Source organism: Electrophorus electricus, chromosome 21 (genome assembly GCF_013358815.1).
Source record: "Electrophorus electricus isolate fEleEle1 chromosome 21, fEleEle1.pri, whole genome shotgun sequence".
Taxonomy (NCBI): domain Eukaryota; kingdom Metazoa; phylum Chordata; class Actinopteri; order Gymnotiformes; family Gymnotidae; genus Electrophorus; species Electrophorus electricus.
In genome coordinates this window covers 8,649,771-8,661,974 of record NC_049555.1, presented here as the reverse complement: position 1 = coordinate 8,661,974, position 12,204 = coordinate 8,649,771, and the positions used below count along the sequence as shown (strand labels likewise).

The following is a 12,204-nucleotide window of genomic DNA, read 5'->3' as shown; positions in this document are numbered from 1 at the left end:
AAAAGAATCCAATGGATTTATTTCTGTTTGCACTGAATTTGTTCACAGTAGTTACAAGGGGATACATTTAGCAGTTTATTTTTTTGTTGTTGTTGTTCCTGCTCAGTATGAACCAATCGGTATTTCACAACAATCCAGTATCTCTCCGAAAGTATAAAACAGGAAGGATAAGAATAGGTATTGCTTAGTTTATTTGTCTTCAGCAGAATCTCACCCCCGGGCTGTGGATGACCACCTGCAACAGCGTGCGCTATGACATCACCAGACCCCTCTCGGAGAGAACAATACAGAGTAGAGAAAGCATGGGTAGAGAAAATGTTCTCACAGTAAAAAAAAAAAAGGAGTATTAACCAATAAACAAATGGAACAAAACAACAAAAAAGAAAGGGATGAGAAGAGGAACGTAAACAGTGGAAGAGAAACAAGTCAATTACTCTGCTAACTAGAAAAGGTGCAGGGGAGGGCAAATTGAACACCTACAACATCATGCAAAGGAAAGCCGAATGTCAGACATGCAAACGGCAATACGAGAACACAGCTAGGTGCAGGAGCATCCCCTTGGTGTCTTAAAGAAAGTCATTGCCAAAAGTCATCTATTTACATCATGTAGTTGGAGTGTGTGGACCTGTTGAACACGCACTATGAGATGAAAAGTGACAAATATCAATAGATCATAAGTTCATGTCCCCCTCCCACCCCTACCATAAAGAGTCTAGTCTACATTCTTAAATTACTGGTAAATAATTTAACATATACTACAAGCTCTTTTTCTGATCAAAGCCAGGAACAAAAGTGTGCTTCTTTCACAAAAATCAGATGAGTTTTAACAAACACAAATGACAAAATTCTTCAATCTGATACAAACGCTAAACTACCCGATTTGGTTTATAAATAGTCCCAGCTGAATAAATTAAAAACAACAACAAATTAAGATCAAGAACAAAAATAAAATAAATAATAAATAAGTTATAAAATTATACACCATTATGGCCAAAGTTCTCTGAATCCTGCAGATGCTTCTTCAAAAATATTTTAAAAATTGACATCAAAAGTAACTTGAATACATTAAGAATAATTTCTGTCCGGTGACAGAAAATTAAATGTTTCATCATCACTACATGGAAGAAAATTTGCAACACAATCATTCGAAGCAAAGTCACAGCTGGACAAGTTTTACATTAGGAACATATACAGTCTGTACAAGAGAATAGATCATTTGCTGAAACATTACTCTCTTCCAACCCCAACCCACCCCAAAATAGGCTACCCCATTTTTTTTCAAATAACATTTCAAAATCTTGTACAGCAATGACACAAAGTCCATAAAATATTTAAATTCTGTCATTCATAAAGAAAGACTACATTGAAAAGAATACAATCCATCAAGAGTTCATGTGGGCTATTCCTCAAACGCCTTATGATATCCAAAATGTCAACTTCAGTGTCTCCTCCTGTTACTATATTTGGGCTTTGTGTGTGTATTTTATGTGATGGAGTATCTGAAACAGTAAGAAGTAATAACAGGAGATAAAAGGAGACCACTAAAGAGCAAGACAGAGATGGAAAAAACAGGAGAACAAAGGAAAAAATAGGAAATAATCCAAAAAAAGTATAAAGAGCATGGTAAGAGAAAACAAAGAGAGCAGAATAAAGACATCAGAACATGATCATATGTGTAGTAGGTTTGTTCGATTAAGGCTTTTCTCAATTCTTCCGATGTATGTGGCTGGGGACAGAAGAAAGTGGGCGGAGTCTGAGCAGACCTCGGTGACATGTCGGGGTGCTGTTGCATGGGGCGGGGCTTGAGGAGCATCCGTCTGTAGCTTGTACTTGCTGTGTAATGTGCCTTCCATCAACATACTGTACATGAAGCTCGTGTGAGAGCAGCATTCGGCCTCTAACACGTTTTCTGGATAATCCCTGGTAGTAGAAATGGGCAAAGCCATCACAAAATGGAAGATAAGGAGACACAGACCACATAAATGCAAAAGGCGACAGAGCAATTAAACATTTGGGGCAAAAAACAAAGGGATATATGCCACATGTAAAGGACCAGGTAATGTGCAAACTCTTCTGCAGTAATCATTCCATGGTATAAAAGTTTGCTGAGCGTCTTTTATAGCTGAAACCAAGCTGACTTGATGGAGTCAAGCACTTCATTTAGATTTGCTTGTATAATCATGAGACGATTTAGAAAAATTTATGCATCTACTACTGCTCGTGGTTTTAAGCTTGCTCCTGTGTCCCAGCTGATGAAGCCACCTTGGCCTTGCCCAGTGGGCATTTGGAGGCATTGGATTCGGCCTCGTGTTTCTTGCTGTTGGCACCGTGCTTGGGTGTGCCAGACGGGTGTGACACCTGCGCGTTCTTCTCGTCTGAAAAGAGCTGTTTAATTACGTCAAAGAGGCTACTCAACGGACTGCCTGGGTACACACGAGGAAGAGAAGAACAAGAGAGAAAGAGGAAGAGAGAGAGAGAGAGAGAGAGAGAGAGAGAGAACACACAAATGAACAATGAGGATCACAAGGAGGAGAGGGGACAGGATGAAAGCTGGAGGGGGACAAGATCAATCAGACTCTGAGCCACAGTGCAACACACAATCATGGGGACACGGGCTTGCCGCTCTTCGGGCCGGAGCCCTGGAGGTTAGCTACAGTGCACCCCTACGTGAAACAATGAACAATAACAAAGGGAGACAAAGAGATGGGGAAGTAGTCCCCATTTGATCTTGTCTGGATGAAATGGAAATTGATGGCATCTCTTGACACTGTATTTATTAAAGAGTCAAAAGATTCATAGACATCACTTGGCTTTTCCAAGAGTAATTAAGTGAGATTTGTTTTTCTGCAGGTACGTTCAAGATCATACAAGTGCAAACCACTACCTGAATGAACTAAATGCTGTATTTACATTCTGCCCCCCCCCCCCCCCCAGCACCACTGTTCCTCAACACAGACCATAAAACACCTGTACTTCTAGCAGGCGGAGGTTCTGTGCTGAGTGCAGCTGAGGACACAACCTCTCTCTTGCTTCTACAGGCTGCCACACACCTATATAATCTCTCGCCATGCCTGCTGCCATTGTACCCGCTGAGTTCCCGCCATCATCGGGATGGCCGTAAATATTCCACCGCGCTGTTGGATCTACTTTTAACTTAAAATGAGGATAGTGGGGTAAGCCCTAGGGAAGACTGCTTCACCTGCACTACGTATCTCTGAGTCTGAGAACACGGTCTTTTCTGCTGTTTGTCCTCAGCATGGGGCCTTTCAAGGAAGATTACATGATATCAGGCAGTTTATATGTTCTTAAGATAAAACTAGACTGGACCTAAAGCTTCCTTGTTTACTAAATAAAATGTGACACTCTGCAGACCTTGTACATTTAAAGCATTCAGTGATGGACTCTGAATTGCTTTTACAAAGTAAAACACTCCTTGCAGTATGCTAATGCTATATGGTAAATATTGCCCATAGACTATAAGTATTCATAGCATCAATTAGGCATTAGAATGAATATGACTTTACTGGAATTCAGTACTACTGGTTGAGTTAATAAACTCCTGTTTTAATGCCTAAGTAGGTCACTGCAATAACTGTTGTCTTAAAAAAGCACACAGCATCTGCCATCGGGTGCCGCCTTTGAATACTACTGTGTAAGTCCCAGCTGACCAACATGAAAGAAAGCACATTTCTGCATGGACTACCGCAGACAGTTAACAGCCAAATATGTGAGATATATTCAGTTGGGTCTCGAGATTTTAAAGGACCAGTGCCATAATACCTGGTTGAAAAGTAAACAGTCCAGTTTTAAAGATGGATAACTGAAAGTTCCTTTTTGTCACACAGCTGAACTGGACACATGCTCAGCACATCAGAAGGCAGAATTAAACTAAGCCTGTAAAACACAGTTTTACTAAAGATGTCCTAAAGATGTTGGACTTTAAACTTTCATGAATAGTTTTACCTGAGTAAATTCACACATACACACACACACACACACACACACACACACACACACACACACACACACACACACGTGCATTAAGAGTTCTAAACAAAAGGAAAGGATTGAGATCAGCATACTGTGAATTAGTGCTATAAATAAAAAAGAAAAAAAAATCACTGGAAAGTAGAGAAACTTCTTACTGCACTTATAGCGTCTGTCTATGAGAGCTATAATAGCGGCTTAAAAGCGTAGCTTACTTTGCAGCACTCAGTAATTGTGAATGTGTCTAAGACGTAGCTAGTTCATTTCCTTAAAGTTCTTCAAGTGTACGAGTGATGGCAGTTTCTGCCTGGCTGTGTATGGCATGGGCTCAGTTTCTGACAGTGTCCTGAGTGCAGAGGCTCATGCTCCAGCTGGGGCCGGCGTAGTCGTGTCTTCCTGCTTGGACACAACCAGTGGTCACATGCCATTCATTCACCATATCTGCTGACAGAGGAAGCCGCACGTTGGGCGGAACGCAGGCCAGTGACAAGCCAGTGATGGGGGGGGGGGGGGGGGGGGAGAGACTGACAGGGGGAGGGTGGGAAGACCGCAGGACTGCAGTGGGGTGATTCAGCAGCACTCCTGATAACACCTCCCTCCATTTATGCCACACTTAGATTTTTGAGTGCCATTTTATTTACATTTAGATTTAACTTTAACATCAGATCTCAAAGAGCTGAGGGTAACATCTAAAGGTGCTTAATTTCTCTAATTACAATGATAATGTAAGCAAATTTGTTATTACAGGCCCTCAATTGATAGAATCATTGCTTTGGTATTAAAATTCTGGTATCTACTGTACCAAAATACAATCAATCTGAAAATTTTCATGCTGTTTTATGCTGAAATGAGCTAAGAAATCAGCTTCTCCGCATACGTGTGGCCAGTAGAGGGAGCTGTTATTAGGTGATATTTTACCACAAGCACAAGCACAGCCATGTGATGAGACAGTCAGAGGTGTAGAACAAAAGGGAATTCCTCTCTTTTCTATTCTGTTCTTCATCTCCAAGCGGACCCGGAGCATCGCCCTTCTATACAGACGGTCAGAACTATAGTTTGTGCTCAAAGGATGTATATGAATGGCTTTTCTTACTAGGACACATGGGGCATCATCACAGTGGCCAAATTAAAATCTACATATATTCTGTGCATTCAAATATGCATTTAGTGATCTTATGCAAGAGAGTCTGTGACTGAGAGAGATGAGGAGAGAGAGTGAGAGTGAAAGGAAGAAAGGAAGAGAGAAACAGAGAAAAACAATATGCAAGCAAAGATTTCAAAGTGCAGTTCAGTGCAGTGCTCTTGGATGAGGTCAAATAGGTATTTCTACTGTCTCAGTATTAGAAATAGTTTCAAATGATTCTGAATAATGACCAAGACAATTAGAACAGCAATGTGTGTAGTACTATTCCAGCCTAACAGCTGTGTAATTAGCTCAAATATTTGTCTCATCAGCACTTCTCAGCATGTCCTGGAGTGTGAAGAGGTTCTAGAAATATCTTGGAGTTATAGAGAGGAATAAACATTTGAAACTGCTTCCAATATATAAAACATTTTAAACACCCGAAGCACCTGTTTGACCTTGGTAAGTGTGTGCAGTGAGTTCAGGACTCCGAGATATGGTGTGCTGGGCGCCATGCATGTGGAAGACGCTGTGTCAAAGAGCGAGAGAGAAAGACAGAGAGAGAGAGAAAGAGGGAGAGAGCGAGAGCGAGCTTTGGCGGTGTGTGTTGGCGGAGGGTCTCTCTGCTCACCAGACAGCTGCTGAACGGCAGGCTGCTCATGTGAGCTTAACAACTGAGCCTGAATCGTCTCCACCACTCGTTTGAAACGTCGGCTGGGACCTGCCCGAAGAATACGCACACACAGACGCACACATGCATTTTAGAACTGATTCAATGGCGGCTTGTTATACAGCTGCAAAAACAGTGCAGTTCTGATGAATGAAATGAATCTACATCTTCTGCTGCTGTATCTTGGGTTTATTCCCCTTAGCAACAGCCTCATAAAGTGTAATGGGATCATGGTGAATTTTATGGTGCGCTGGCCGACTAACTCACTTTCTGTCGCATGCACATTATGTTTAGTGGTTTACAGGGCAAAATGTCCCCTTAGTCTATAATCTATAGCTGAGAGAAATGGAAGGGGGTGGGTGGGAGGTCCTTTTTAAAGACAGCGGGCTGGAAAGGAGCCTCTTTTATTCAAATCTATTCCAGTGGAGCCGTGAGGCAGCATGACTATTTTCAGCCTCAATGCAAGTCAGAACAGGCAGGACTGGGGGACCGCCAGCGGAAAAAGAGAATAAAAAAAAGTCTCTCGTCCCAGAAAGCGGTACTGTTCAACACCATCAACCACCAAGAGGCCATACGCTACCCCGCGGCCACTCCCCCCTCCCCCCCCCCCCCCCCCCCCGTCTCTCATTGGTCAGTTGGAGGGGACTGACGGCTTCGCAGCCAGGGGCCTCTCTGTGGGCGTGGCTACCTGAGAGCAGGGTGAAGGTGACAGAGTAAATGCCGTTGTCCTTGGTGGCTGATGTGCTCTCCGTGTAGGTGATGTCCACCTGGAATTTGACAGGCTTCTGGAAGACAGCAGGGCCTGCTGTAGACTTGTACTCTGCCCGGAAACTCGTCTGAGACACCACACTGTGGCTCAGGCTGGGGATCTGAGGAAGGAAGGAGAGGAAGAGGAAGAGGAAGGAGAGGGCGAAGGAGGTTTCATTAGCCACAGGCTCTTTAATAAACCCTACACATGACCTCATTATCTCAAAATGATCCATTAGGACTGGCTGAGAAGAGTTTATTTTTAGACCATATAAATTCAAACAAATGATTTCATGATGGAATTTCATATCTGCTAATGTAAGAGCATTTCATACTTTTACATATTTCATATATTTTTACATATTAAAAATATATTGTACTGTAGTGTATATGTAAGGTTACGTACAGAGGTAACTTCTGAGAAAATAAAAAAAAAAAGTTGCCAAAGCAAAGAACCGCAGCTGCACTGTCATGGGCTACTGATCTGCCAATGCATTCTCCTCTCAAGGACGCAGAGGATTAACCACAGAATGGAGCGCACGCACACACACACACACACACACACACACACACACACACACACACACACACACACACACCACACCATTCACCCTCACCAGCTACCGCACAAGTTTATTCAAACACTGTCCACAGCTGGACATGGTTTACATAGGATGATAACAACACAGCTGTTTCTGACTTTGACTTTCTAAAGAAGTATAAATGTTAAATACATACTTAAACAGTAACAGATCTCAATGAATAAACAATATAGAAGAGCCCAATCATAGTGTTACAAGCTAAAAAAATGCCACGCACATGCACATCTCTCTCTCACACACACACACAAACACAAACAAATGAGACTTACTGAGAGAAAGGCTTGGACTATATCCGCTTTGATCGAGCTCAGAGGTTTATCCTGGATCACAACAAAAATCTGCTCCTCTTTCTCCAGATTAATGAAATTACCAAACCAAGATTTTTTGGCAAGTCTGGAAAAGAGAGCAGGAACAAGTGAGAAAACATGATTACAAGACCATGATCCATCCACAGCACTTTCTTCGCAAAGGTTGGTATGAATGGTTGACCCTGTGCTGGGAGCACTTTTATTGTGTCTATGTGCCCTTCTGACAAAAGGAGTATGTAGCTATACAATAAAAGGGATTCTAATATTGTGTGATTCAGCTCTATACACTGGATGACTCCCAACAGCAACAAAAGACATGCTTTCAGAACTGTAAGTGGCTAAATTTGCACCCATCAAAAAGGCAAGGCACAAAGATATGGCCCAGGAGAAATAAAACGTCTAAAGTCCAGTGAAATCATAAGGAAAGAAGTGTTCCCATGACAGATCTCGTCTGTGTTGAATTAAGGCATTTCACACGAATGCAGTTTCTGACATTTACAGAGCACTCTGCTAAAGAGATGTGCTTGGAGACAGTGGAACACACAGCAAGACAGATAACTTGAGACACACACTCACACATACAAACGTGCACACACACACGCACACCCACGCACTCACACACACACACACACACACACACACACACACACACACACACACACACACACCAAAAGATACGATAACGAAGATAAAAAGACTATAGAAAAAGACCATGACTTTGAAACCATTGCTTATCTAGGGACTCTCAAAAGTGTATGTCACAAGAAACCAAAAGTATATGATATGACTGACTTAAGTCACAAACCTCTTAAAGCCACTTTTCTGTAAAGATGCTTCTGAATATATCAACATAATTTTCTTAAATAAATGAATCACAGAGAGCGAGATACATCTATAAAAAAAACACCCTTAATTATCAACTATGCTTCCAATTAATATGCAACCAATTAATTAATTGCTTGCACCAGCACTGCATTGACAGCCAAGATTGATAGCAAGGCTCAACAGATATATCAGTGTGTAAGCTGTAACTGTTTCATTAAATAAATAAATAAATAAATAAATAAATAAATAAATAAATGCCTTGCGGAGAGTCAGTCACTTGCGGTTTGAGGTCTGAAGGCTGATGCATGGCTCATTGCCCCACACCACTTGAATTGTGAAGCATGCTGGGATATTGCCACAGAGCATGCTTATCTGAGATAGTGCTGCTTGTAGCTACTTTTCCCCGGAACCAGAGGAGACGGCGTGAAAGCCGCTTTCCCGCCAAAGCGCTCGGCCGGCCCAGCTTAGCCACAGCGGCGGTGCATGGCTGTGTGAAGCCAAGCAAGTGGAACAAAAACACTAAAATATTAATGTGGAACAAGCCCCTGATAACATCGCCACCAATAAAGCAGGGTAACGGGAGTTAGGAATGTTGAAGCTACTACTTCCAATTCAGCTTTGACGTCAGTGTACTCCGAACTTTGCTGATTTGTTAAAGTAAAATACGACGCTGGAGTGGGAGCCGGGTGACAGGAGGCTCCAGGTTCGCAAAGGTGATTCAGAGCAGTGCCGCACAACTGATGAATGTGCTCTTAGGGGTGGAGCACTTAACATCTTAGGTTTGATAACAGAAGAGTGTGCTGTGACTTACTCGGGGGAAGACTCCGGTGTTAGGCTGGACATTTCCTCTTGTGTGGGTACTGAAAAGAGGCAGGGTTTATGGTCAGGAGGGAGGGAACGGAAAGGCACGAGCTACATCATCCTACATCATAAGGTTTAATAAAAGAGATTAGCTACCACCTAGCAACAGTAAATAGTGATACATCTCAGCTAATTATTCTGAACATTAAGAGCTACTTAACACCCTCTGTGCAGTGCATGTGATCCTCCCCTTAAGAGTGAGAGTGGAAGAGAGAGAGGCTCTATAGTTGGTGAGAGAACATGGTTCTCAAGTTTTCATTATTGGAACTACAAACATGGTATCTGTTCAGCTGATAACAGCAAATCGACCCTCTCTTAGCCTACTGATTACAGATCACAGATCCGAACGAATATCCCTGGCTAAAACAAACAAATAGGAATGATTGCACATTTACAGCAAACAAGTATATAATGTATTACATGTTCAAGGTCTCAGTCAGCTCTTTTGTTACCCTGCTGTTACCTTGCAGTTTCCTGCGGTGGAATCGTGGTGAGCCGAGGAAGCTGTTTTTGATGGAATTGAGACGTGTCCTCCAGGGCATACCCCCGATAGAGGGGCTGGGCGGCGGCGTGGGGCTGGGTGTGCCTGCAGGGCTCTCCTTGGGTGTGTGCACAGGCGTCCCTTTGGGGGTCGGGAGGGGGCTTCCCCTGGGAGAGGGGTGGGGGGTTACCTGTACAGTGGGGATACTGTGGTCAGTCCCGGCCAGCGGGTGCAGGTGGTGTAGCCGGATGGGCGAGAGGGGCGAAACCTGAGAGAGTGGCACAGAGAGCTTAGGGGGCACGGTCAGGGGCGGCCTGCGCACCTTTGGGCTGTTGGTGATGGTTGGGGCCAGAGGTGTGGAGGGTGTGGAGGGCTCGGATTTGGCTGCTGAAGGCGAAGGCATTGTGTTTGGGAACGGGTTGGACCTGGTGGTCTGCAGAGGCTTGTCTGTGACTTTGGACTTGGCAGGGAGGGTCTGAGTTTTGCCAGTGAAGGCCTGCAGGGCTCCCATCTTTGGCTGGAAGGCATTAGGGGAGTTGAGGCCTGTTCCGTTAAGGCGGGTGACGGGTGAGTGAGTGGGGCTGTTGTTGGGCGACTGCGTGAGCTCCGAGGATTGTGGGGGAACAAAAAAGCGCCGCACAGGCTGCGAGAGCGCATGCACCAAGCCGCCAGCAGCGACACGACAACACAAACACACACACACACACAGACACAAAGACGTGCACACACATACAGATACGCACACAGACAAAGAGATACACACACACACACACACACACACACACACACACACACACACAGCCCGAAGGTTGGCACACACCATGGTGCACGCACACACCGACAGCACATATGGACAGATGGGGGACACAGCAGCGGTGATGTGGAGTGAAGGGGACAGGGAGGAGTGCAGAAAAAGAAAGAAAGAAAGAAAGAAAGAACATGCCATTAGCACAACCAGCCAGGAGGCAACAAGACTATGGAAAGTAAATGTGCAGAGTTCTTAAAGCAAAACCATCTATAGGAACCAGCTGCAACAAAAAGCACTGGGTCTTTGTTGAAAAGTGCCAGAAGTGACCAAGCAAGCAGGCAATGGGCAGGTAGCACATGTGTGTGATATTTCAGTGAGTCAATCTCCTACGCTATTGTCAGAATTGTTCAGTATAAATAGTTCTGCAATAATCTCTGGATGAGATCACTGAGTGTGGGTGTAAATTCTGTTTTAGCCAATCTGCATGGGAGGTAAACATCTGTTGGAGTTTATTACCAGAAATCTAATAGTCTAATCAGACTGAACAAAATAATTCAAACAGGTCATTCAGAACAATAGCGCCACACTGTGGAAAAGGCCAGTTACATTTAGGGCCATTAAGTGCATAGCTTAACGTAGTGTTGTGATGCTTCTGCTCAGCAAATGACATGGAGATGTAGTGGAGACCAATGGTATTCATGGTTTAAGCCCAGGACATCAATTTCGTGTTTCCAAATAGGTCTGAGTAATAAACAGCCTCATTTAAAAATTTATAACTAACTGCGGCAAAACCACAGAAAGCAAACTGGAACATTGAGAACATTTTAGAATGTTGGCATAAATTTATATACAGGGAACAAATATGGGTGCAGTTATCATTTTTGCGAAGTAAAAATTTGCAAAGTAGAAAAATTTCTGAATCTGCATTCAGCATTCCAAAGTGATCATGAAGCACACTGTAAAAAGTGTCCTTGTCTCTGAAAAGTGCTACAACCATGCCTGCATTGTAACCACCAAGTTCACGACTATCTCAAAAAGCTTTTCTTCCCTGTGCGATTCTCTGCAAAAAAAGGGGCCATCTTTTATCCAATGCTATAGTGAAATAAAGTACAGCAGCTCTAAGGCTGCAGAGTGGTTGAGAATGTAGAATATTTGATCAGAGTGGATTCAAAGCAGGCTCTAGGCACAATCCTGCAGGGAATTCACGCATGTAACTCAAACGACAGCATATTGGGAAGACTTAGTGGTGGATTTGTAAGCGGTTAGCCAGTTCAAACAAGGCAACTGTAAAAGCGAGATGCAGCCTGAGCTCTACTGTAAGTAAGTAAGGGAAGAAGGATTATCAGACTTTACCAAGCCATTAGCAACCAAGGCCTCTGAATATCTCTGAGCTGCAATTCTCAGAATGAGGAATAGATTACAGCTAATTATGCTGTGCCTCACTCTTTGACTGGGCTAGCAGTTATGGCTAGTCTATAAGTAATCACAGACAGCGGTATTGAGGCTTTATCTGTGATTTAGAATGAAAAACCAAACTCTGACCAAGGTTAATTACTAATTATTTGGCTACTGGAGATTCACTTTGAAGCTGTTGAAATGAAGTATGTCTATGGAGGGAAGGGGCTGTTCTCCGCACTGATAGGATGACATCGTCAAACAAAGTTAATATAGTGAGGTTTTTTGGTTGTTGTTTGTTTTTCCCTTTATTTATTTATTTATTTTATTTTTTGCATCCCCAAGATTTCGATGCTAATCGGCCAATTCTCTCAGATCTCCTCCGTTATTCAGCATGCGAGGTCTGTTGTTGCAAGCAGGCAGTCAAAAGTCTTACCCTATGCAAATTAGTACGTGT

The 12,204-nt window shown here is 43.2% G+C and overlaps 1 protein-coding gene across 5 annotated transcripts in view; it reads right to left on the bottom strand.

Annotated features, from left to right (window-relative positions):
• Positions 1 to 2: 2 nt before the first annotated feature.
• The window catches only part of brsk2b (BR serine/threonine kinase 2b), a 95,766-nt gene continuing 83,564 nt past the window's right edge, over positions 3 to 12,204 (bottom strand). For 2 of the 5 annotated variants that reach the window (XM_027013802.2, XM_027013800.2), the window contains 6 exons: positions 9,587 to 10,247; positions 9,074 to 9,122; positions 7,399 to 7,522; positions 6,469 to 6,649; positions 5,742 to 5,831; positions 1,927 to 2,423 (listed from right to left, as the gene is read on the bottom strand). In XM_027013802.2, the coding sequence (XP_026869603.2) occupies positions 2,227 to 2,423; positions 5,742 to 5,831; positions 6,469 to 6,649; positions 7,399 to 7,522; positions 9,074 to 9,122; positions 9,587 to 10,247 (1,302 nt within the window). In that variant the 3' untranslated portion in view covers positions 1,927 to 2,226. The other 3 variants (XM_027013803.2, XM_027013804.2, XM_027013801.2) reach the window with 2 other exon arrangements.